The following is a 21,682-nucleotide window of genomic DNA, read 5'->3' as shown; positions in this document are numbered from 1 at the left end:
AGCGAATGAGAGCGGGAAGATCATTTTAGCTGGGGTTGCATGCAGTTTGAACGCGGGAACGTTATATGCATGAATACCCAAGTCCGCAAATCGCTCCATACTTTTCTGGACACCCGCCAGAACTAGGCTTCGGGAAGACAGCTCAGGTCTGAGCAAATTATCTGAGGAGGGAGATAAGGAGAAAGGTGGCACCGCGCAGTGCTCTGTGAGTCATAGCGCACCAGAGTTTGTGGCCACCTGAAGGATGCTGCCCCCGCCTAACAATGGACAACCTCGGACAGAGAGTCTATCCAGAGGTTCGTCTTTCGTTCTCCATGCCCCTGGCAAGGTCCTACCAACTGCAAGGCCAACCTGGCCTAAGAGTCGACAGCCCACGAGCGGGGTCTGGGGCAGTCTTACCATAAAGGAAATCGTACGTTCGATTGGAGGAGTAGCCCCTGGCCCTCGACTTCTCGCAACCCTGTTGCTGAGATACTTGAGGGTCAGCCGGGGGCTTCTGGATGGTCACTACGTGGCTCATGGTGCTGCCTCTTTCCTCCCGCCAGCCTGGACAAGCTAGGAAGGTCTAGTCTCTGTGTGCACCGTAGCTATGGTAACCTCCCCTCACTCCAAGGGCGCGCGGGGATCAGGGGCGGGGCGAGGCGCTGGAGGGGTGGTACCAGGCGAGGATGCAGGGCGAGGAGCTAGAGGGGAGGGGCCATGCGAGGATGCGGGGCGGGGCGAGGCACTAGGGGGGTGGGGCCATGCGAGGATGCGGGGCGGGGCGAGGCACTAGAGGGGAGGGGCCAGGCGAGGATGCGGGGCGGGGCGGGGCGAGGAGAGGCGCCAGAGAGGAACGGGCGTGAGGAGCCCGGAGGCGGGTTAGGAGAGGAAAACTAAAGGAGGAAAGGAAGAGCGGGGAGGGAAGCGGTGGGAGGGGACAGCCTCAATCCCAGTCAGTGAGCTTGCTAGAGGCGGCCCGCAGCTTTTTAGCCTCCCACGCAGGGTCGACGCCGGAAGCTGAGGAAAAGGCCATTCTAACAGCGATTTGCCAGTTATAGCCTGTAATCTCTTTCGGAAATCCCTGGAAAGTCTCAGAACCTTCTAGAATAGTTGGGTGCTTTCATTTCAGAAAGTCCCTTTCCAGGGGACTTGTGAGATGAGGAATTCAAGCTCCCCAGTGTTGGGACTTGGCACAGTAGTCCCATGCGCATCCGACAGTAACTTAATCCTCAGACTGCTGCCCCTTACTCAGCCCTGGACATTAGATCAGCGAGGAAGGGCTGCAGGCCTTCGCTCTACTTCTAAAAACTATTTATAATAGCAAAACTTAAAGATAGTAAAAAGTGAGCCCACTTTTAATAAAATAACTTTACCCAGAATCAACATTTATTCTCATTTTCCCAGTCTAGTTTCATCTTTCCCTCCTTTTTAAATCTCAGACATACTATTTTATTCTTAAAGTTTCATCTGTATCCCAAAAGTGATGCGGACTTTTAAAAATGTTTAACTTCCATTATTATATCTAATAAGATGAACACTTAATTCCTTCGTGTAATTTTATACTATGTATTCGAATTTCCCATCTTGAGTCCAAGATGTCATTTATAGTTAGTTCTATTCAAGATTCAGAAAGTCCTCACGTTGTTTTTGGTGTCTATATTTAGTCTTTTGGTTTATAACAGTTCATTGCTAGTACTCTCAAAGATCCTCTATCTTAGGGATTCTTCCATAAAAAGAACTTTCTCAAACCAACTCTTTGGGTTGAAACAGAGCTTATAGAGGACAGACTGGATAAATGTTGGAGTTTATGTCTCTTAAGTATCAAATTCAGAGAAATGAGTCAATACTCTATCAAAGTTCAATGTTAACCACAAAGTTTTTTGTTTGTTTAGCATCATTATGAATGCATGCATTTTACATATCCGTTGTCTTAATCCATTATGATGATGATTCTTTATGATGCTAAAATCATCCCGTTAGGCTAGTGGCACTCCTTAGGGTGGCTTCTTTGTGTTTTTGTTTGTTTCTTTGTTGTGACTCATAGTTACTTCTTGACTAAGCTTGTTGACTGCTACTCTTCTTTCTTTACATACTATTGGTTTTCACTCACTGTATCTACTTCTAGACTTCTTGGGGTTTGACAAATCAGGTGTACTTTGTCACCTTCGAACATTTGCTCAAGCTGATCCTTTTGCCTAAAATGCCTTTTCTTAATTTATGCCCCTAAGAGTCTTTGCTTGGCTAAACTTTGGGGCATAGTCCTGAACCTTGTCTTAGGCCGATCTGTGAACTTTCTTGTAAAATCCAGCTTTAGAAAAGAGTCCTACTAAGTCAGTTTGGCAAGATCTTTCTTCCCTCACCCTCATCCTCACTTTCTGATCACCATCCATATCTGACTCGGTTCCTCACCCTCCACCATTCCCCAGGTGACTTTGAACATCATGGCCTGTTTTCGGCAAAAATTCTGGTAAACTGGTTTAGACAGAATCCTCCTTGATGTTCCCTCTTAGCAGTTTTCCATCCACAGATGCCTGCCCTGCTCCTTGGCTATTAATTCTCACTTGACTTTGCTGTATTCACAACTGAAATTGAGCACGATCTCTTTGCCCCACTGCAAGACCCTGTTGCAGTGGTTCTTAAACCTGTCACAGTGGTACTGAATACACTCTGCCTTCCTGTATTTTAACAATTTTTTTCTTTAACATCCCCCAACTATATTAATCTTGAAGATGCAGTTTCCCCAAATTATTCCCCCCACATAAGAGTAAAGTGTCTGTCTGGTGTCTGGTTTTTTTTTTTTTTCTTCTTTTTTCCTTACAGTGCTGGGGAATGAACCCAGGAGAGTTATACTACTGAGCTACATCCCCAATCCTTTTTACTGTCTTTTGAGACAGGGTCTTGCTAAATTTCCTAGGCTGGCCTTAAACTTGTGATCTTCCTGCCTCAGCTTCCCAAGTTGCTGGGAACTATTGGTATGTGCCACAGCATCCAGCTCATTTTTTCCTCTAAGGCTTTACTGTAACTAATAGCATTGACCACTTTGCATTTTAATTGTTTCCAACTCTACTGCCCACATCTTTTTTTAATTTCTTTTTTTTTTTTTTTAGTTGTCCAGGGCCTTTTATTTATATGTTTATTTTTATGCAATGCTGAGAATCAAACCCAGGACCTCACACATGACAGGCAAGTGCTCCACCACTGAGCCACATTTCCAGCCCCTACTCCCCACATCTTTGAATTCATTGAGGACACAGGCCTTCACATGGTAATTTTTGTATCTCTGAAGTACCTGGTATGTGAATGAAGGCTTAATAAAATGATTGCTAAATGCATAAATCCATCAATTTATTAAACGAATTCACTGTGTGTCTACTAAATAATATGGTGTTGAAGATTCTGAGATAATTTGTACAGTTCATTGGATGGTGGAGAAAGGAGACAGAGAAACAAAGAAAATACAGTGGCATAAAGGTATTATATTTTTCTGTCTGTGGGTACTACTACATTTCTCAGGGACCCCTACTTGCTGTTCCTTTTTCTCAGAATGCTCCTCATTCCTGCTGGCCCCTTTCTGCCATGTTCTCATGGCAGGTTCCTCATCATTGGAGGTTAGTTAAAATGCCATCTCCTCAGAGACACTTTTTTCACTTGATCTGATAAATTATCAGAAGTAGACAATAGCCAGCCTCTTCCACAAACACATCTGAAGACACTATTACCTTGACACTTTATAGCACTGAAATTTATTATTTATCTCCTCCCCCTAGAATGTCAGTCCTGTAGGATCAGATATTCCAAATGTCCTGTTCATCATCAACCATCCATAGTTTTTAGGTCACCACCTAGCATAAAGCAGGTGCTGAAGAAAGAAACCATTTGAATGAATTGGTCTACTTGACTATTCATCTAGTTATCTGCCTGCCAACACTGACCCTCATTTCTATCTCACTTCTTGTCCGGAGCCGGCAGGCTAGGCCCCCACCTCGCCACATGTTGAGCTAAAATGGCGCCTGCCAGATGCTGGTGGGGCATGCCTCTCCTGCGCACTGTCAGACAATACCAGGTGTATCAGACTGGATTGCGTGGTGCTTCACGACTGGCCAAGTACACTTCCTTATTTGAGCTCTGGCACGTGGGCTAGTCTTGCCTTCATGCGCCTTCCCCTGATTGGTTTTTGTACTTTATATTAACTGGGTTTATTCCCCTAATAAACGAGACTCGATCAGGCTTTTGTCTTGTCTCCATTTCGCGTGTCTCTTGTCTTTCCCAATCCCCGCTCCCCCCTCCAGGTTCCCGTTGCAGTCCTGCAGGTAGGGTCAACTTCTGATTTCATACCTCCACAATCTTTAGGACATTTCTTCTCAAATGACCAAGCATCAACTAGTCAAATTCAATTCATCCTGAGTAAAATTGTAACATTTTCTTCATACTGCAGAGACTCTGATTAACTGAACTAGTGGCGTTCCTGGTGTTAGAATTCAACTTCCTAGGTTGAATTGTGGTTCTGAAACTTAAAGTTCATATGACCTTGGGCAATCATATAATATCCATGTACATTAGTTTCCTCTTCACTAAAATGGGGATACATAGCAAGAATACCAGGGAAGATTATAGGAGATAATACCTACAAAGGATTTAGAACAGAATATGGTAGATAGAAGTGCCTAATGAGTGTTGGATACCATTCTTTCCTAAATCCAACCATCTTTCCAGTTCCTCCATTTCTGTTGTTGCACATCTTAAATATCCTGTTACCAAGGGCTAGTATCTGATATTCATCTTAAAGTCTATAAGCATTCAAGGGACAAATGTAGGAGTAAAGAATAGAAGTAAAGTTAAAATTATAATCCATACACTCATATACATAGTCAAGACACATGCCCTCCTTATGGTAATTTTAGAAAATATGTAGATTCATTCAGAAAGAATAAACAACTCATATTTAAAAATAATATTTCCAGTTTAAACTGGCTCATTATGAGAAATTATTTTAATTTAAATTGTTTTAATTTACAGTTTGGTTTTTGTAAAGTAGCATTTGATTTTGCTTAGTGTTAAGGTGCTTTGTTGGACTTTGTTCTGGTTTTTGGTTTGTGGATTCTCAAGTATGAAAATGGGGAAATTATGTCCAACTAGGAATCAAAGGCAAAAAGGCATTTGATTTCATTTTTGTATAGTTTACCAACTTCTCTTCATTTGTGGGTAAGTTCCATATAGTCTATTTGGGTGTATCTCTACCTATCAACTGTGGTAGACAGGATCCTATGGTAGCCCCCAGGGTCTATCCTCCTGGTGTTCGTGTTCTGATTTGATACCCATTCCTTGAATATTGTGACTAATTTTAACCAACAGACTATGCCAGATGTGATGGAATATACATTCTTATGTGATTTGCTTACAAAAACCCATTTTGCTGGGTTTCTCTTTCTCTCCCTTGCTGTAAGTAAACATGTTGGACAACTTTACAGGTGGTCTCTAGGTGCTGAGGTGACCTCCAACTGATAGCTCTCAAGAAGCAAAAGCCCTCGGTCCTATAATAACAAGAAAATAAATTCTGCCAAAAAAATGAGTGAGACTGGAAGCATATTTTTACCCACTAGAATCTTAGATGAAACTACCTTCTCCAACAGTCTTAAATGAAATCTTATAAGACCCTAATCAGAATAGTCACTTAAGCTAAGCCCAGACTCCTGACTTAGAGAAAGTGTGAGCTGATAAATACGTATTACCACTAGGTTTGTGATAATAATATTACATGGCTGTCTTAGTCTGCTTGGGTTGTTATAATAAAAATACCATAGATTGATGGCTTAAACGAAAGATACTTGTTTCTCACAGTTCTGGAGTCTAGGAAGTCTAAAATCAAGATGCAGTTCAATTCTGTTCCTGGTGAGGGCTCTAGTCCTCTTACAGGCTTGGAGATGCCTGCCTTCTTGGTTTGTTCTTACATGGCAGAGTTAGGGAGGTAAGGGTCCCTCTGATTATTTCCCTCTTGTTGGTGTATTAATTCCTTCATGTGAATTCCATTCTTATGACCTAATTGCTTCCCAAAGCCCCCATTGCACTGGGGATCAGTGCTTCATATATGAATTTCAGGAGACAATAAACATTGTAGTAACAACTGTAAATGACTAATATACCATCTTCATGAAATTAGGTTCTGTGTCATTTAGTCTATTTGTTTAAAAGAAACTTTGATATTGAAGTTATACTTGGTCATGCTGTTTCTCCACGGGTGCTCTTGTTCCTGCATATCTTGTGAGGCAGGAGGCAGGGGTCTACCTTTGTTCCTTTGTGTAGGAAACAACCACAGAAGATAAGAGATAAGGCAGAAAATTGTACTGCCAGTTATTAAATATCTGAGTTACTTAAGTGTTCCTATAATGCAACCTAATTTGCATGCAGCTATTATTTGGCCTTTTTGGGGGCAGGGCAGGGAGCAGGGTTACTGGGGATTTAAGGCAGGGGTGCTTTACCACTGAGTTACATTCCCACCCCTTTTTATTTTGAGACAGGGTCTTCCTCAGTTGTTTAGGGCCTCACCAAGTTACTGAGGTCGGCCTTGAACATGCAATCCTCTTGCCTCAGCCTCCTGAGTTGCTGGGATTATAGGCGCATACCATCCAGCCCAGTTATTTGGCCTTTTTCACATCACCCTGTCAGAATCAGGGCTTAGGGAACTGGAACTTTGCTGCTACTGCTGTAAGAAATAAACTGTCCTTTATCTGTGTCCCTGTAGTTTGATAGCTTCTACTAGCATTCATGGAAGCAGCAGGCAAGTAAAATTTCAAAATTTTCAGGCACTTGAAAAGTTATAGAGAATGTTGTGCAGCAGGTACTTATTTACCTGTGGAAATTGGAAAGGTTTTTTTCCCCAAAGGTAGATATGTAAATACTACGCAAAAATTATCTTAGCTTTGTAAGTTAGGTGATAAGTCTACCTATTAACTAGGCAAATGAGAATTTAAGTCTTGTAATTCTTCTGTCTCAACATATGGTGTCACTCCTTCTCCACCAACCATAAGAACTTACCCTTAAGTTGGTTTAGTTAGATGTAAAAATGGTTAAATTCCTATATGATAGAAGAATTTTATAAAGTATTCCCTTCATTCTTGCTTGTTACATTACCAGGGCTGTCTTCCCATCCACGGAATGGCTGTTTGGTGCTATCTGTGGCTATCAGCCCCATTTCAGTACCACACAATAAATATATTCACTGTGCTATGAAAAAGTCCACTCAAGTCACTATTTCAAGCTTGTTGCCTACTTCTTTAGCAATTATAGCAATAGCAAAGAGTTCTAGAGATTTGAAAGAGTAAAGTATTGCTGGTTAAAATCAGAACTGAGAAACAAGAACTTAATACAAAAGATACTAATAAACTAACTTCAAGGTTTCCTTTGTAAAACAAATGATCTTTTTTAATTTAGTCTCCATTTGCCTTCTACTCTCAATTTAATATCTAATAATAGCTCTTTAAATTTGTTATTTTTTTGGGGGGGAGTAAGTTATTGAAATTTTTCTTGGGGTGGAATAGGAAAATTTCATGTTCTATACTCCTACTTTCCCTCCAATACCAAAATAGGTCATCTCACCAGTCTACAGGCACTTAGTGTGAGGGAGAAAAGCAAAACTTAGTGAAAATGTAAAATTCAAAGTTGGCCTTAAGACTTACTTATGCATAAATTAAAAGGTAGAAGGAAAAGTAAAACATATGTGTTGGTTAGCTATACCATTCTAAAATAAGAGGAGAGCTGAGTATAAAGCAGCATGTCTATAATTCCAGCAACTCGGGAGGCTAAGGCAGGAGGATCACATGATTAAGGCCAGCCTCACAACTTAGCAAGGCACTGTCTCAAGATAAAAAAAATAATAATAATAATAAAAAGAGCTAGGGATATAGTTCAATGGTAAAGCATCTCTGGGTTCAACCTCCAGTATCTAAATTGATTAATTTAATTAAATAAAACAAGAGGAGAGATATATTGCTGGATTTAAAGGATTGAATATTTCACTTTGGAAAAGAATATTCTTTAGTCTTTTCTCTCAAGGATAGGAGACTATTCCATCTTGAAGAAGCAGCTGTTGAAAGAGTGTAAGGGTCACAGTGCTTAACAAGGAAATGAAGGGTTTGTCAGTCTCGAGCATAGCAGCTACAGGAAGTGTGGGGCAGATTTCTTTGCCCTGTGCCTGTCAGTACTAGTCACCAAGAGAACTGTCACAGCCAAGTATCCTTTCTACTGATGTAGGGAAGGAGAGTAGGGGAAACTTTTTTTTCACAATTGCAGAAAAACTATTTAGTTTTTAAAAATCTGTATCTGTGTCAACAGCTTATCTCAATTATCTTAACTCCTTAAATTCTTTTAGATATGTCTCTCTTTTTCCTTCCTCATTCATTTATTATATAAAAAAATTCAGGAGCATAAATAAATATAGTTCGGTGATTAATTTTAAAATAAGAAACACCTTGCATTTAGACAAATTAAGTAGGAGTATAACTAGAACACAAGGAGAAGATACTGAACCTTAGGATGGTCACTTAAAAACCTATGTGACCTTTAGCAAATCATGTACATTTCTGAACCTCAATTTGTTTGATTTGTGGGTGCAAATGTAAATAATAAATTCAACTGCTGAGGAGATTAAATGATAATTCACAAACTCAACAGCCCTATAAGGAAACTATTATGGCTGAAAATTATGTTGCTTCAATTAATTACACATTCTAAGTGAGCTTTATAAAAAATTTAAAATTTAAAATATTTAGATATTTCAAGTATCTTCTCCCAATATGCCATTTATTTAACTTTATCTACAGTGGCCTATATAAAACTTCAAACCTTTATTTTAGTGTAATTAACTTCATTTTTTTAAATTTACAATTTGTGCTTTTGAAATGTAAAGTTTGTCCCACACAGCTAGGTATTATTACATGCTTCTCCACAATGTATGTGAACTTTTTAGTTTAACTTTTCAGTGTGGGCCTTTAGTGCCTTTGGAGTCCTTCTTTTTTATTAGTGTTTAATTTTCTTCAAATGTTAGCCTATTTTCTTTTCCCCATTGATTTGTGGAGCCACATTTACTGCACATTGTTTCCAAGTGATGATGATGTTGCTAGTCCAAGAAGCACTATTTGGGTAGTAAGATTCTAAACAATGTGAACACATAGTTCAAAGAATTGATAATAGTCAATGAAAGTGAAGTTAGAAGAATATTAGGGTAATATGTTGTTCTACTAAACACATAAATTCACCATGAAATGAAAACTATGCTTATTAAAAGTTTTCAGATGACAAATGGGGATAGTCTTAATAATTTTGAAAATACACATGTAGAATTACTTTTATACAGCACTGGCTTGCAGACATATCTTATAGATTCTTAGAGCTAAATCTCTGAAATATAGAAACAAACTTTGGTCAAGTGATACAAGTTTGAGTACCCCCAAAAATCTATCACGAAGCAACTCTTAATGCCTTGATGTCTTGCTTTAAAAAAATGAATTAATGCCCTTTTCCCAATAATTCTGTGCAGGAAAAAAAAAATGATTATGTTCATTTTGTTGCAAATAATATACTAGTTTACTTAACTACCTAAGTACAAGAATTGCCAAAAAAAAAAAAAAAAAGGGTATTTTTCACTATTATTAATCCGTGTACTAATAGGGCTGAATGACTCATAATGGAATCAGTTGGAGGAGGGGATCTAAATGCAAATTAGTTGAGGATTTAATGTCTGTATGTGTGTTTAGGAGGTTTAACGGGTGAGGAGACTTGTTTTCCCCAACACTAGTGGACTGGATTGTTCAAACGTCCTGCTACTCATTTTTAACTAGGCCAGTGAAAAACAGTACAGGCCTGCAGCAGGCGGGGTGGGCAGATCAAGAAGACAGATAATGCCCAGGCAAGGAATATGGGAAACATATCCATACTCAATGGAACTGGCTTTCACTAGTGGTTTCTCTTGTTTAGCTTGGACAAGTTATTTCACCGACCTTAGCTTCAGTCTAGATACTTTGGGGGGGCTAAAAAGGTTGAGAAGTCCCTCAGCGGTCTCGCTGTCATCTGCCTTTGCGAGTTACTACCCAAGTCGACCTACGTCATCCGTGACCTTCACGCCGGCCTCTCTACGCCTGCGCTAGAGCTGCGCCCTCGGGTGAAAACCCTAATTTCGCCTCTCCTGCGCAGGCGCGCTCCTTTTACCGCCCTCCCCACGCCGGGAGGCAGGACTTCCTGTACTCTTTAGGGAGACTGCGGAAGTGACTGGGGACGAATCCGAAACGGCCGGAGAGATTAGCTTGGGTACGCCTGTAGCTGCTTTCGACTTGAAAGATGCCAACTCTGGCGGCCGCGAGCCCGGCCCCATCTGAGTCTCAGGAGAAGAAGCCGCTGAAGCCCTGCTGCGCCTGCCCGGAGACCAAGAAGGCGCGCGATGCGTGGTCAGTGCGCTGCCGGGGAGGGGGCGGCGGCCCACGCGGCCCGCGTCTTCCGCTGCCTCTGCCTTCCCCATGCTCTACCGCACTCTGGAGAGCGAGAGGACTTTATAGGTTTCGCGGTCTGCCCTGTGTACCGAGCCCGCAATTCTGTCCCGGGAGAGGACAAAGGTCAAATTGGCCCGAGGCTCGCGTCACCTATTCATTCCTTCCTGTAAAGGACTTTTTTTAGCATCTTACGTGTTAAGCACTGCGTTAGGTTCGGAGATGTAGAAATTCCTAAAGATGCTACATCATTTAGAAGGTTTTAAAACATAACGGAGACACAAGCCAGTGATGGCTGTATCACGTGCTAATGGCTATGGTAGATTGGCAGAAACGGAGAATAAAATTTTTCTGGTAATTCCAAAACGTAAAGAGCAGGACACAGGGTACATGCCTTACAGTTCTGAAGAGTTCCCACTTTAAACAAGCAAAAGTTAAAAATCAACTGGTCTACAACGTAGGTGACATTATAGTATTCAGACTAGATAATCTAGGTTATCAGTTTACCAACGATTTTTGTTTTCTGATTACACTTTATATAGCCTGTTAGAACCGATATCATTAAGAGTCCATAGATAAGGCTAATATGAACCTCCTAGTAGTCCCTTTTGTCCTAACAAAGTTGAGTAGACATAAAAAAGAAAAGAAACTGTAATTGACAAAATTCACATACTAGTATAATTTTAATTGATAAAGAGTGTAGGAGCTTAGCTTTTATTAATACTATTACTTTGCAAATAATACTATAAAGGGGGAATTGATAGATTGTATTCCGATGCTGAAATTGCTTTAGTGGTAACATTAAGTGCTAATGGAACCTTTGGATAAAGGTTCCATGAGTAAAAAGCCTGGGATACATCTTGGTGACCTTGAGTAAATTAACATGTCTGCTTTATGTGTCTGTTAATTGAGCCTAACCTATCTGCCTCCAGGGTTAATGATGTAAGTCACATCAAGTGATAAGCGCAGTTTATGTAACATTCATAAATGGTCATTGAATGCTAATGACGATCACTTCATAAGAAATTCAATATTCTAAGTAGTCTCTCCTATTTGCAGGCAACCCTGGGGCATTGGAAAATAGGATTTTGATAGAAGAGAACCCTGTTTCCTTCTTTAAATTTCCTTTCAAATGGATCACCTCAGACTTCTGTGGCTTCTCTTTAAATATCTGTAGACTGGAGTCAGTTATTTCTTGTCATTGAATTTGGCTTAACTTGATTAGGTGTTAAAATTACATTTTTCGGGCCCTAGAAATAAAACTTTGTGGTCCTAGTCTTTACTTTGTGAATCTTACCAGTGAAAAGTTCTTACACCATCAAAAGGGGGATTCATTTTGGTGCTTCTGACTACAGACTTTTTTTGTTCATATTGCTGGGTGTCTGATTATTAGAAGATTAATTAGGTGGGATTGAATATAGGGTAGAAACAGAAAATTTACTTCCTCTGTCACGATAGGCGAAAAAGTAAGCTCTTCAGTCTGCCCTTCATTTAAGAGCAGTGATCTTCCTTGGGTATGAACTAAAGGCGACATTTGATATCCATAATTATTTCTCCTAATCAGATTCCCCCCAAAAACTAGTTCTGTGGAATAGTTTTGTAGTTGCAGAACAAAATGAAATAAAAATAAAACTGTTTGGTATAATGGAATCTTTTTAAAAAAATTCCAGTCACATTTCATCATTTTCATGTTCTGCTGCATAACTATCATGTGCTTAATACCTGCTCTGTTAGACAACAATCACATTTTATTTTACAGCATCATTGAGAAAGGAGAAGAACATTGTGGACATCTTATTGAGGCCCACAAGGAATGCATGAGAGCCCTGGGATTTAAGATATGAAATGGTGAGCATATTGCTTTAAATATGTATATTACCTTACAGATTTAGCAGCCATTGGGCAGTATTCTATCTGAAAGGTAATTCATCTGGTTAATACAACATGTGTGTATCACTCTAAAAATAACTTCATTATCTGGTGTAGAATGTAAATAACACTAATGAATTGAGAGGTATTCGGTGAATTTGAGAAGGGGAATCTGAACCTTTCAAGAAAGGGTTTCACAAAAGTTTTTAGAGTTATATTAGAGTCACTTGTGGTGTAGGAAGTTCAAAATATTCCATTTTCTGAGTTATATGAAGTAAACAGAACATGTTATCCATTTCTTTTTTCTATGGATCTTGAGTAAATGGACGCGTTACTTTCTGCAAAAGAAAATGGAATTGTTGCTGTTTCTTTTGTAACATGCATATTCTAATAAAACTAAAGCCTCAGACCTTCTTTTTATTGAAGACCTTTGATTCTAAATATTTCAATGAAATATTCAGCAATACCACAAATAAATGATTTCCTTTTTGGAAGCTCTTTGTTTACCCCTCCTTTTTATTCAGGTCTATTGAGAAGTCTCTTTATTTGAAAGTCTTTCCCTCAACACCTCAAGTGAACTAGCATCCCTTCCTCATCATTCTGTCTCAGCTCTGTCCAATAGGAACTTTCTGTAATGACAGAAATGTTCTATATCTGCCTTCTCTATTATGGTAACCATGAGCCTTATGTGACCATTGAGCTCTTGGATTTTGGCCAGAGAGATTAAGAAACTAAATTTTTAGCTTTAAAAAATTTTAATAGCCACATGTGGCTAGTGACTACTCTTTTCTTAAACACTATCACTTGCATATTAAGCAGGAATTTTCTCTTCTACTCACTGCCATATCCCCAGCACCTATAACACTGTCTGGCACATAGAAGGTGCTTAATAGAGAATAATGAGGAAATTAAGACTTGTAGTTATGAGAAGGCTCTTGAGGTAGGTTAAGCAGGATCAGAACTGGAACCTTGGGGTCCAGGACAACTCTCTCTCTCTTGTGCCCCTCCTCTAACATCTACACCACACTGCCATTTTTAGCCTCTTAGTGATAGCTGAGAGATAATGTCCGAGCCACATACCAACTTAATAGTAATAGAGAGCCTGGCTTTTTTCTCTTTCACTTCTTTGTTGCCTCTTTGGAATTTCACATATGACCAGTCTTAACTCTTTGAGGTATAAAAAAGGAGGGATAAGGAACTTGCTGCTAGCTGATAAAAAGTATGACTGTAGAGTGGAAAACAGTCTAGACTGAAAGTCCTGAGGCTTCATTTTGAAGCTCTCATGATGTCTCCTGATGTTAACATGTTTTTCACTTCAGCCATGTTAAACTTTTGTCAAGATATTTATCCTCTCTGGATTTGAGCCATATTTTTGTCTATAGATAGTATAGTAAACCTATTATTGTGTATATATGGTACACAAGAGGCTTTTAGATTCAATGATTATTCAAAGAAATCCCATAGTGAATCATTTTATAAAATAAGTAAATTTAGGACAAAATGTATTCTTAAAAAGTATACCTATTAACTACTTTTAAAGACATAGAATCTCAATGTTTGAATGTGGCTTCCTTGTTCACATTCTCTTTTACTAGTCAGTTGTGTAAGCTATTGGCTAGTATTGAACCTGCCTTTATAACAGGACAGTTGAAAAAAATGCTCATTTTAGAAACATCAACAGTTCTCTTGAATTTCTTGTGAGCTATAGAGGTTGTACAGTTGTTGTTATAAGTAGCATATGTTCAGAAGAACTGGAAGATATCAGTTTTCTTTGTATTTTGTGGGCAAATGAAAGAGTGGTAGCTATGCTCTTGATTTGTGTAATTAAAGAAAATGCAAAAGCTTTGGTTATAAGAAAACATAATATTTAACTGATCGTGTGGTCTTGGATAGGTTCTTAACTTTCTAAATATTAGTTTCCTCATTTGTCATCCAGAGATAACTGTACATACCAAAACTACTTTGTAGAACTGTTGCAATGAATAAATGATATATGTATGTATATGTTTTCTTAATTATAAAACGGGAACCAAAACAGAATAGCCCATACCTGGGGAGTTGTGGATAGCAGACAGTCATGTGAGATCTGTTGAATGTATGACCTGGTTATGTATTTTTGAATACTGGTTACTGGAAGAACAGTCTGAATCCATGTGGGGTTTTTCCAGGATTTCAAACTGTCATGATTTCATTTTCAGTGTAATAATACTTTTGGAAGAGGAATAGATATTTGGGTCCTTCTTGGTCTCAGGTGTCTTTATTTCCCCAGCCTCCATGGAGGAATCAAGGCACAGGGAAGTCAAAAAAGACTTGCTCAAGTGAAGGGCAGATAGTAGTAGAATTAAAACTAGAGTCCAGATCTTTTATAATATTCTCTGATTTACAGGCACTTTATATTTCATTCCTTGCACTTAAGAAGATTTTATTGCCAACATACTCATTTTTAGGATTGCACATTATCTTAATTGTCAATTTTAAAACTTTATTATGAATGCTAATGAGAAAGACCTATTGCTGAAATGCATTGATGCATACAACTCAGTAACTGGGCTATTGACTGTAGAGTAAAATCCAGCAGGGTCTGCATTGCTCTGAGATAAACTTATCTAAATCGGTTTCCCTTTCTCTAATTAGACCGTGTTTTTCTGAGAATAGTTTCAAAGAAACAATATTTTGCAAACTCCAGAAATGATAATGAAAGTTTCTTAATTCAAAAACCTTAGGAATAATTTTAATGTTATTCCTAAATAAAATAGATCTTAATTGTACCTTCTCAGTAGATTGGGGGTAAGTTTATTACACCTCTTGTATATTTTCTATGAAAATAGGGTACACTCAGCCAGTGGTCTTACCCAGAGGTAAACCTTACAATCACCAGAAGGAATATTTTCCAAAATTCACAGGTCTGGGTCCTGAACTGCTTTTGTTGACTCAGAAACTCTTAGCTGATTTTTGAGTTCTGTCCTCTAACAACCACTGGCCTAAGTTTAAAAAAAGTAATAGGGAATATGCTAAATATAAGCGATCTGATGATTTAATAGTAACAAAAGACTTGAAAACTATAAGACAAAATAGATATGATGATAGTGATTCCAGATAATTTTTTCATCTTATGACTGCTTTTTTAAAACATATATAGAAAGAGAAAGTAGACAAATCTAAAACCTGAGTAGAAATGTAAGACAATGAATGGCTAGTGTCTTTCTGCCTTAAGAAATCAAAATAAACCTGGAGAACCCAGTTTGGAGGTTACAATCAAATTAAAAGGACCAGTATTGAGTAGTGGTGACATTCAGTATTATTTAAGTTTAACTGAACTTAATAGTTGGGCAGTTCAAATATGCCAGTTTTAGGGCTGAGGATGTGGATCATTGGTAGAGCATTTGCCTAACTTGGCAAGGCTGTAGGTTCCATCTCCAGTAACACAGACACACACAAACACACACACACGTCAGTTTTACATATACACAAATAAGCAACTGATTATATATGAAAATATGAACCTGGGATAATCCAGAAAAAAAGAGTTATTTCTACCATTCAAACATTTTTAAAAATACATATTTATTAAGACTTAAAATTTTCAAGAGGAGAAAGATGGCCTCTCCAGTCCAGGACTTTATACTTAGAAATATAACCAAGATTCTATGGGAAAGCCCCTTCCAGTATGTAATCAGTAGCAAAGAGGTAACAGTGCCATGGTTGGCTTCATTTTTGGTTACTTTTCCTGGTCAAACCTTTCCTTAAATGTATTCTTCTGTTAGCTTTTTAGAAAAGAGTTTATAGTGTGTGTCTTCCTTGAGGCTTATCTTCTTATCTAAACCAAATGAAGGGACCCATTAGATGAGACTTTAGACTTGGAGAGTTGTCCAGCAAGATTTAATTATTGGAATTATTCTCTGTCTTCTGGGAGGTAGGGACTAGGAATGGAGGTGGGGAGAGCTATATGGAGAGAAGCCTAATAATGCTCAGTATCCTCAGTAACGCTGTCCTCTGCTACTCTCCCTTTTTGATCTTTCCAAGCGAATTTATGAAGGGTTGCCCTTATTTTGCCCTTGGGATTAAGTAACTTTCCACAGGAAGTGCTTTGTGTACTAAGCTGACCTTCTGCTTTCCACTTTGTGGGTCTTTTCCAAACATTCTTATATCAGCAAAGAGAGGGGTTTGCAGATCTCTTACGTTGAATATCTGTAAAAATAAAATGCTAACCTTTTTTGGAAGAGAATATGGAGAAGAAAGTTACTGTTTTCACCTCAACAAAAGCTTCTAAAGATTAAGTGATATAATGAATTTTTCAGTGATGTTTTTAGTTAGGCTCAACTAGAACTTTATAAGGTAGATCTTTATTTTATGACTGGTTTAGAATAATTTTGGCAATTAGTTGGTCATACTTGACTGACGCATTCATTTTTAGTGGTCATAATTCCCTAAATCTATAGATCTGACTTGGTGTTTGAAATCTGACTTTTTGAAATAAATCTTTTCTGTAGGTGGCCTGCTCTGTGAGTGAATAATCCCTGAAGAATGAAGAAGATTAAATAAGTCTTGAAAGTTCTTTGATGAACTTTGATAAATGGATAAAGTATTTATAATTTATTAAAAAAAAAAGGAAAATGTCTCTGGTCAAAGATCTTCTGGTGTGTTTCTTTTTGTGTTCCACACATACTCACAGTTTCATTTTATTTTTTTCCTTAAAGTATATAGTAGTAACAAAGTTTGTGATATGAATTTCTTTTGTTCTTATTACTGTATCATTCTGGGAACTGTGGGATGTTTGTTAAGGGAAAGCAGATACTTCTCTCAGCCAGTGAAATCCTCAAAATTGAGTACACACAGCCGGGTGAGGTTATGTGCCTATAATCCCAGCAGCTCAGGAGGCTGAGGCAGGAGGATCGTGAGTTCAAAGCCAGCTTCAGTGAAGGTGAAGCACTAAGCAACTCAGTGAGACCCTTTCTCTAAATAAAATACAAAATAGGGCTGGGGATGTTATTCAGTGGCCGAGTGCCCCTGAGTTCAATCCCTGGTCCCCCTCACCACCACCAAAACAAAAAAAATTGAGTACATGTAAGTAGGAAATTCACTTTACCAATTCAGAATAAGTGTGTTACCCATATTATCTCATTCAAGACTCATACTTTGTTTTGTATTTTTAGATGGGTTTCATTTATTTATTTATTGCACTAGGAATTGAACCCAGGGCTTTGCACATGCTAGGCTAGTGCTCTTCCACTGAATTACACTGAGCTATAGACTTAAATTTTTAAGATAGGTCTTGCTAAATTGTCCATGCCTCGAACTTGTGATTCTACTGTCTTAACCTTCCAAGTAGCTGGCATGATAGGTGTGTGCCATCACATCTGTCTGTTATTGTTGTTTTTTACTACAGTAACATCTTTTGGAAAAGTATGTTAAATTTTCGACCAAGTTAGGGTGTTTTGGCTTGAGAAATCTCAACTATTTGACATAATATGTATATTACTATTTACATTGTAGCATGGACTAAGATCAGAAGTTAAGTGCTTCAGGCCCAGAGAGTTATATGTTAGTGTGTTAGCTTTTTGTTCCTGTGATCGAAATTCCTAATTAGAACATTTTACAGGAGGAAACATTTATTTTGAGCTCACTGTTGCAGGGGTTCAGCCCATGGTCAGCTGACTCTATCAGTCTGGGCCTGAATAAAGCAGAACATTAGTTGGTATAGCAACTTTGTGGTCCCCTTAGCTACTTAATTGCTGTGAAGCAGTTGATCATATTCTACCTTCAAGTACATTGAGTTTAAAAACCTCAAAAGCAAAAGATAACTGAGGAACATAACTAAGAGGATATGCAACATTCATGTGTTATGGGATGAGAAAATTTTCTCCTTTATAAAAGAACCAAACTAAGTAATTACTTAGGATTCCTACTTAATTGAGGTTAAGAAATTAGCTTTGAAATATGACATTCTTGAGTTCAACAGCTAGCAATGAGATGTCAAATAAGTCATGGTGTCTCATCTAAAAAAAAAAAATGAACAAGTAATATCTAACTTAAAAGATTATGAGTGAAAATGATGTAGATAAAGCATTTGGCACAGTATCCAGCAGTTAGTGTTATATTGGCATTCTCTAATTTGATTCTGTATTCCTTTTTTTTACTTGAATATTTATTTTGGATATAATACTTTTAGTCAGCATTGTATAGTTCATAGAGAATCCTTGTACATGAACAATAGAATCTTGGCTCTTAGTGCTGCCCTGAGTTAAAGTTGAGCTGGGCCACTCAAACCCTTTGGAAAGCCCTAGGCCGGGTGATCTGGGCCATTCTGTGTGCAGACCAGGCCATGCCTATCCCCCACTTGTCTCATCCTGAGTCAGCAGAGCATTTTTTTTTTTTTTTTAATATTTTTAGTTGTAAATGGATATAATACTTTTGTTTTATTTATTCATCTTTATGCGGAGGATCAAACCCAGTGCCTCACATGCTAGGAGAGTACTCTACCACTGAGCTACAACTCCAACCCTCAGCAGAGCATTTCTATCAACCAGTTCTGTAAAGAGTTCAACAAGAAGATGAAAGACATCAAAGAAGGCATTCTCTGCCTACAAAGATTTTTGTGAAGCCTCACGAGACCTTTGAAACAAGATTGGAAAATCCGTTATTTCCTACTTCTTGAAGGCAGCTGCTGGGATTGAGAAGGAGACCTGGCAGTCAGGAAAAGAGGTGGCAGGCTTGGTGTCTTTGAAGTTCATCTATTAGATTGCCCATGTCAAAGCTAGGGATGATAAATTTGCCCTGCAGTATGTACTCTGTCCTCTGTTGTCAGCTCCATCATCCTCTCTGCCTGTTTGTTCCCTTGACATGGTGGTGAAGGATCTCTGTGTGGAAGAACTGTGAACCAGCCACATTCCTGGCTACTCAGAAGGAGGCAGATTTGGCAGCCTAGGCAGAAGCTGCCAAGAAGTGACACCTGCCCTCTGCACTCCCAAGAGTTTGAAGGAAGCATCTGAAAAGAAGGCCAGTGGGAGGCTGCACCTAAGGGAAGGAAGGGAGGTCACACCAACAAGCCCATTTTCCTGACTTTAAAACTATTTTTTTACATAAATGACTATATCAAGGGATCAATCCTGAATAAACATCCTTTGTTGCAAAAAGGAAAAAAAAAAAAGACTCCCAAGTCGAGTATAAACTAACTTCTCACCCAGTACAGATCCTTGGCAGATTGTATCCAAATTATACTTTAATATGCCCTGGGACTACAAAAAGGAAAACAAAATTTGCAACTTATCACCTAATGTTATTTTTGATTTATGCTGTTCTAAAGTTTTCATTAATACCTTTTTTAAAAGTTTCTTTGTGGGCCGGGGATATAGCTAAGTCGGTAGAGTGCTTGCCTAGCATGCACAAGGCCCTGGGTTCAATCCCCAAGCACTGCAAAAAAAAAAAAAAAAAAAGTTTCTTCTTTGTTGTAGATGGACCCAATACCTTTATTTATTTGTTTTTATGTGGTACAGAGAATCAAACCCAGTGCCTCACACATGCCAGGCAAGCACTCTTACCCTGAGCCACAACCCCAGCCCTTTATTAATACAGTTTAAAAAAGATACTTTTAGTTATAAATGGACACCATATCTTTTTTTAATTTTTATGTTGTGCTGAGAATCTAACCCAGTGCCTTATGTGCTAGGCAAGTGCTCTACATTGAGGTATAATCCCAGCACCTCATTAATACTTTTTTTTCCCCCAGTGCTGGGGATTGAACCCAGGGCTTTGTGCTTGGCAGGCAAGCACTCTACGAACTGAGCTATATTCCCAATCCACATTAATACATTTTTTAAGCAAAAAGATCCTTTTCCTATGCTACACATTTTTAATTAGAGTTTAATACTGCCTTTTCCCCTTAACATATTTTACCCTTAGTAAGTGTAGTTCTACAATGGTATTTGTATTGGGTCTGTATAAATTCATTGTGTGGTTTACCATAATATTTTATAGGGTGCCTACTATGTTGGATGCCCCTCCAGGAATTCTACATATCTCAGTCTGGGACAGGAAACATACCAAATCACTAAATTCCAATTTTTTTTTCTTTTCTGTATTTGGCTCTTTGCTTGGTTTTATGGAAACATAAAGAAGAAATCCCTTGAAATTCCACCAGTCTACACTGCACATATATACACTTTTTACCAACCTGCCTTTTGAGTACTCCATAATAGTTTTACCAACCCCTGCCTTTTGACTACTTCATAATACAATTGCAGTGGAAGACTGCATAGGAAAGTATTTACAAATGTAAAGATCAAGTAAGGATGGGCCAGAAGCTGAAAACACCCAGAAACCACTCTGGACGCGGTAACTCATGCAAGAGATTTTATTCGATGGGCAGGCAGAATGTCTGCTCGCAGGATGAGAGAGTCGCGAGAGTGAGAGTGAGTGAGAGCGTGCACAAGAGCAAATGCCAAGGAGAGAGAGAGAGAGAGTGGCGATGGAGCCATTCTTAGGAAGTCGGGTTGCTAGAATTTCCAGGGCTAGTAACAACGGACCAATGGCTAGCAAGGAAGTTCGCAGGCTAACGACGGGTTGCAAAGTAGTGTGGGGCAGGGAGAATAATGGTGACAGCAAAATAGCAGATGTGATGCCAATAGAAGCTATATGTGTCTTCAAGGTTTTTGGACAAGTACAATCTGGTTGGTCTCTAGAAAGAAGGCATCTGTTTATACCTTAGTATCTGAAGGTGCCTATTCCCCTTAGTTCTTGGCAACAGATAAGATTTTTTTTTTTTTTTAACCTTTGCAAGTTTGTTGTGCTTAACTCATTTGTAAGGAAACTGAAGCACCCTTCTTGACCTCTACCACTGTTGAAGATAAGTCTCACAGAACTGCCAGTCCTTCCCTAGTGTATAAGTCTACCCAAAGATAATGTGCAGCATTTCAGTAGCTATGTTAAAAGATGTTACCACAGTAACATCTTCATTACTGAGTAATGAAGAACTTAACCTCTTAGTGGGTGACAATCACATTCTAACACACCTCATTGCTATGTCCCTGTTATGTACAATGATTTCTAAACTCAGAATATAGTCATACTTTGTTTCTAATAGTTCCCTTTGTCTAACCTTAAACTGTTTAACTTGCCATGTCCTAAGGCAAGACCTAGTTTAGGATTACTATACTTTTCACAGGTTGGATGTGAGGCTGATGGAGAAACTAATCCCCATTTTATAGTGAGTATAGGTGCTCAGAGAGGCTAAGAGAATCACCCTGGTCAAATAGGTAGCAACCTGGGATGTGAATTTAGGTCACAAGAGTTCAAGCTCAAAGTTCTTAACAGTCTATAGCAGGCTTCTAATATAAGCACCACATATTTATAGGTTTTTT

The 21,682-nt window shown here is 38.7% G+C and overlaps 2 protein-coding genes across 2 annotated transcripts in view; one reads left to right on the top strand and one right to left on the bottom strand.

The window, feature by feature from the left end:
- CFAP91 (cilia and flagella associated protein 91) overlaps positions 1–620 on the bottom strand; it is a 72,190-nt gene extending 71,570 nt beyond the window's left edge. The window contains exon 1 of the mRNA XM_079155371.1: positions 400–620. Within this exon, the coding sequence (XP_079011497.1) occupies positions 400–520 (121 nt within the window). The 5' untranslated portion in view covers positions 521–620. The remainder of the gene's footprint in view (positions 1–399) is intronic.
- A 9,594-nt stretch (positions 621–10,214) lies between these two features.
- COX17 (cytochrome c oxidase copper chaperone COX17) lies at positions 10,215–16,940 on the top strand. The gene is made up of 3 exons (XM_079101526.1): positions 10,215–10,418; positions 12,217–12,305; positions 16,817–16,940. The coding sequence occupies exons 1-2, from the start codon at positions 10,312–10,314 to the stop codon at positions 12,299–12,301; spliced, it is 192 nt and encodes a 63-aa protein (XP_078957652.1). The 5' UTR covers positions 10,215–10,311; the 3' UTR covers positions 12,302–12,305; positions 16,817–16,940.
- The last annotated feature ends 4,742 nt before the right edge of the window (positions 16,941–21,682 follow it).

This window comes from Sciurus vulgaris (genome assembly GCF_902686455.1).
Source record: "Sciurus vulgaris genome assembly, chromosome: 10".
Lineage (NCBI taxonomy): Eukaryota > Metazoa > Chordata > Mammalia > Rodentia > Sciuridae > Sciurus > Sciurus vulgaris.
Note: the sequence above shows the minus strand (reverse complement) of the source record. Positions and strands in the feature narration are given on the sequence as shown.